At 48.1% G+C, this 5211-nt stretch overlaps 1 protein-coding gene across 1 annotated transcript; it reads right to left on the reverse strand.

Moving 5' to 3' along the window:
• Positions 1–276: 276 nt before the first annotated feature.
• LOC125536746 (chitin-inducible gibberellin-responsive protein 1) lies at positions 277–4879 on the reverse strand. The gene is made up of 2 exons (XM_048699993.1): positions 4672–4879; positions 277–2370 (listed from the first exon to the last, which is right to left on the reverse strand). The coding sequence occupies exon 2, from the start codon at positions 2337–2339 to the stop codon at positions 627–629; it is 1713 nt and encodes a 570-aa protein (XP_048555950.1). The 5' UTR covers positions 2340–2370; positions 4672–4879; the 3' UTR covers positions 277–626.
• Positions 4880–5211: the final 332 nt, after the last annotated feature.

Below are 5211 nucleotides of genomic sequence, written 5' to 3' on the forward strand. Positions count from 1 at the left end.
CCGACCTGAAAATGTCGCCAGACTTGGGAGTTTGGACGTTGGAGGGTTGTATGTCATGGGACTCGGGAGGCAATCAGCTAAACTCCATTTTGTTCGCTTGCCTATCCTGTCGCCTGCACGACGCAGCACAGCGGCAACAGAATTGCCCATCATCCTCGCAGTGTAGAACGAACGTGCAACACCTTCGGGTACATGCATCCAAATCTCGACCCAAAGCCCAATCGCATTTTGCCTTGGCACGCCCTGATCCTACACCACTTGCTCATGTAACGGTACTGACATAAGAGAAAACCCTTGCAAAACTTATCTTCACAGGCCCCATGACCAGGGTATACTCTGCATCCTCAGAGCATGCTCCGTGAGTGGAAAACTTTGCCGACCAACAAGAGCATGCCTGGAAAATTACATCCAACATAATCACCACGAATACTACACGGGAAGCGCAGGAAAACTGTAATTATCATACAACTTCTACAATCTAATTGTCAATGCTTGATTCCTGGTCTACATTTAGGCAACAAATGAGGGTGTACAGCATCATGTACAGGTGGTACATCAAAAAGAAAGGAGACCAGGGACTTGGCTCTATAACCTCTGTTTTCTTTTCTTCTTCCGCTGAGCAACTGTCAGTGCCACGCAGAGGCAGATATCAACTTCCTGGTGTTCCAGCCCAAGAGCATTGCCCCATCCTTCTCCTCCAGCGTGTACTTGTCCGAGTAGCACGCGAGGAGCTTCTTTATCACCGAGTTCACATATGAGCTCAGCGGGTAAGGCTTGAAGCCCGCCATGCTCAGCCTTGATTTCCACTTGCCAAGCAGCTCATGCCTCTCCACTCTGTCCTTCCCCTCGCAGGCGATGATGTTCACGATGTCCTTGGCCAGGCAGTGTTGCTCCACACTTATCCTCTCCTTGCTGTCTCGAGGCAAGTTGGCGTCGATGGACTCGAACATGGCAGAGTAGTAATCCATGGTCTCCAAAAACCTCATCAAGAAAGGCGTCGTGTTGGTGTGCGACTCCTGTTCCACCAACGTGGTCACCTTCGGGGACAGCCCTTTCACCATGCGGAGCAACCCGTCCCGTGGGTTGTTGACGTCCACGCTCTCATCCGGGGTATGGTGCAGCTGGAGGGTGAAGTTGACAGCAACTGCTTCACCTGGTCTGATCTTAAGCATTTCCTCTGTGACTTGGGTAGCATAGACAGATAGAGGTGTAAATTCCAAAGGTATATTGAACTCTTTAGACATGCTTGTTAGCATGTTTCCAACTATCTCCAGGCCTTCACCTCGGGCATACTCTGATACCGGGTCATCTATTCCAGTGATCCGCACATGAGGTGGACCCCCAGGCCTTGCAGCTAGGGCTTGTATCAGTGTGATCCATTGAGTCCCTTGAGCAATCTGAAAATCAATTATGTGGATGTTGTCCTCGCTTCTCAATGCCTCTGCAATCGCCCCATTAGCTGCCATGTATCCAAACTTGAAGTAAGGACAGATATTGTATAAAATCTTCATGTAGGAGAGAAGCTCCTTGCTCTCCGGCTCCCGGCATTTCAGAGCACGGTAGATGTTTGTACCAGAGTTCCCATGCCTAGCAACCAAACCCTCGAGTAGGTAAGCACCTAAACGCTGGATCGGTTCCCCGTTAATTGAAACAGTCCCACGAGCCTCCTGAACAAGCTTTAGGAACTCCTCTGTCCTGTCCTCACTTAATGCCTCAGCACACTTGGTTAATAGACCCTTCACAATGTGCTGCCGATCGTCCCTTAACTCCCTTTGTCGTTTCTCTGGGCGGAACTCATAGCTTGCCGTGGGGTATCCACCAGATGCAAAGTGTGGACGAACAACTCCAGGCAACGGCTGTCGTGACTCATGGCTCCATGTCCTCGACCGCTGCCGCATGAGCTGAGCAGGCTTGGTGTCCTCAAACTCATGCTTTGTGCTCGTTGTTGCATCATCCGCATCAGGTGCCATCAGAACGTTCTCAATGTCACGCAAAGTCTGTTGCATATTATGTCTTGATGTTGCATACAATGGATCAGGTCTCACTTGGATGTTCTCACGGATGCTACCTGCCTTTATGTATGAGCTGTCTGCTTCAAGCGGGGAGATTGGTTGGGCTGAAATGGTTTCAGTAGAGCTCTGGTTATCTGGAGTGTTGCTAAGAGCAGACAAATTGTCACACTCAAGCTGGGTAGAAAGAGGGGTGTATGGAGAGTTGCTGAACTCTAACTTCAGTGGACTAGTTTGCCAGGAAGAGTTCGCTAAATTGTTCTCTGTGGGAATTTCGCAGAAGACGTTAGCACCAGTCAATCTGTACTTGAATAGCTGGTGCAAATCCATAATAAATGAGTGTCGATTAGTTGTTCATGACCTGTACATAGCAAAAGAGAGGAAATTTATGAACTGTTTATTCCATGGTAGGTGACAGAACAAATAATCAGACCAGAACATTTTGCTTTATCAGTGCAATTCTAAGCATATAATTTAGAGGAAAGGAGGAATAGGCAACAGGCGACAAAGCATAAACATTGCAAAACCCAACACTACAGAGCAAATGCAATTCTATATCACAAGAACGTCCATGTTGGACAGATTCAAGAGCATAGACAGTATCTGGTGATATGTAGGATAACATGAACCAATTAAACTAATAAAACACTCCCAGCTAACATGTGTGCATTCATATTGGTTGATTAGAACAATAAACTTAACGTGACATTCCAATTCATTATGATTATAGAGTATTAACAGTGACAGTACTCTACCTTTCCCTTGGAAAAAATAACGGTTATAGTAAATTTTGTATCAAGATAGTAATTTGAGTGGTATTTTCTGAAACAGAATAAATTTTCTAGTCCAACATAAGATGAAAGTTTTAAGTTGTAAGTAGCAAAAATGATACTAAAATAAGCGAGAGCCCATTAATGCAAGAATAAAATCCCTACTAACAGTGATCAATGACATCTGAGAGTCTCACGGACCAAACACCAAATACACAAGAGCAAGTTTTCTTTAATTTGTCTGCTTGCCTTTCCTCTATGCATATTATACAGATTTAACAAGTAGCTCTCCAAAATTCCGCATAAATCCAACCCATTGTCTGTCAAATGTCCCCATCATCTACCTACAAATCTTAAAGGATCTATCCTTCTCCTCAAACTTAAAGGACAACCACAGGTGTCAAATTCTAGCAAGGCAAGCATGAAAGGATCATCAATCATGACGAGTCTGCCAATGGAACTAGAGGACTACAGTGGCACAAATAATGAAGAAAGGAACGCACTCAAGTATCAATCTGGACAGGAACGTGCTCAAGCATCAACCTGTCCAGAAGATCCAGCACAACTAAGAGGCTTGGAAAACAAACAACAGGACGAACTGACATATCTTGCACCTCCCCTCAGCGCGCCCATTGACCGCCCTTCACAACTAAGACATGCAACCTCGAGCATTCTCTAGTTTGTTTATAAGAGAACTGTCCCACTGTTTGGTCACAGATCCTTCAGTGAATGCACGACTAAGACCAATGTTCAGCGGACCCTAAGATTCTCTAGTTGGTTGAAGACGATTGACCAGCCTTGTTGGTTTGACTATTTGTCCGTAGCTCTTGCTATGAATTCCGAAGAAGGAACCTCCCCCACTCGCAACAAGAAGTTTGACCACTCAGACCGTGTGGAACCAGCAGCACCTTTCATCACTCACACAAGAAGCCAATTTGTGTACCGTCTGCAGTGAGCGAAGGTCTGAAACTACTGGGATCCTGGACGTTGGTTGAACATGCTAAAATCATAGTATTAAGTTAGTGACGCGCTCAAAAAACCAACCTCGATTTGTTCATCTATGGGGGCACTCTGCCTAGTAAGGGAGTTCTTTTTCCACGAATTGTCTTCAGGAAAGGCAAGTCCAGTTGACTCATCAAGCGAAACATAAGATTTTTTTTCCCGAGTTGTATATGTCCCAATCAAGGAAGCAGATGGATCCTGTGGTTCCTCCCAGGGAAAATTAGTTTAGACTACTTGGAGCTACCGCATCAATCTACTGTATGTCTGCCTCCATGTTTCGAAGAACCAGAGGCAGCGATGGTTCCATTTCTAACATGAGGATCACTAATTTGGCCACGAAATTAACTCACTCTGGGATAATAAATTCAGGGCACAAGTGCAGCCAAGTAACACAAGTACATCTGGCACGGATGAGTGTCCATCAGACGAACCATAAGTAGGCCATGCCCAGCTAGACCTAGGAGCCAGCCAGTATAAAATTAGCAACAAAATGCAACAGTACCCTCCAGAGCGGAAGCTGAGAAGGATCAACTCCTTCGTCCCCAAAATGGAGGTCATCCGTGGAAGCCAAAAGCGAAATGCTCTCAGGTGAGACCTTCAGCAGGTCGAATTGGCTCGAACCAACACAAATTCCCAACTGATTCGTCAGCTAGACACCACCCGCCCCAACCAAAACCCGCCTAAGAGCCCATCTCATCGCCGAACGAGAGCCAGGCACCCGCCTGAACCCGCCCAGGATCCACCTTCACCCTCCCAAACTATGGAATCAACCCCAAAATAACCAAGCAAAAAAACACCCCAAAAAAGCACAGCAATTCAGCGACTTCCTGCAAAAATCAGTAGCACAACAGGCACGGAACCCGACGAAGTACGAGGAGGGGAGCTCTCACCTCCTCCGATCTGCACAGCCGGCCCGGCGCCCCGATCCAGCTCCAGCAATCTCCCAACCTCTCTCTCGCTTTTCTTCTCTCTCTCTCTCTCTCTCTCTCTCTCTCTCTCTTCTGGTGCTCGTGTCCTAGTCCCTTCTCTCTTTGCGCCCCCTCCCTCTTTTCGTGTGCGCGATAATTAATATCTGCTTCCTCACACAAGAGAGAAGGAGAAATAAATAAATCCCAAAGTGCCACGGCATTATATACCCTACCCGCGGCTCCGAGCAGACGGCGACCGTGCCTGACGCCGTCACGGCCACGTCTTCCCGGTCAGCGCTCCCGCGTCGTGATGCCGTGGCCCCCGCGCCCATCACGCCGTTAAGGACGGAGGCATAGGCTCCGTCGGATGAGGATCGGGCGGCCACGCGGCTCGACGCGCGGTCACGTGCGGCGCGCGGCGAGCAGCCACGACACGCGTGACGCCGGCAGCACGGACACGCGGTCGCGCGTTTGACCTGACGCGCATTGAGGTTTGAACGGCCCGCGGTCGTTCGATCGCGA

The sequence above is a fragment of the Triticum urartu genome, chromosome 2 (genome assembly GCF_003073215.2).
Source record: "Triticum urartu cultivar G1812 chromosome 2, Tu2.1, whole genome shotgun sequence".
In the NCBI taxonomy this organism is placed as follows: Eukaryota; Viridiplantae; Streptophyta; class Magnoliopsida; order Poales; family Poaceae; genus Triticum; species Triticum urartu.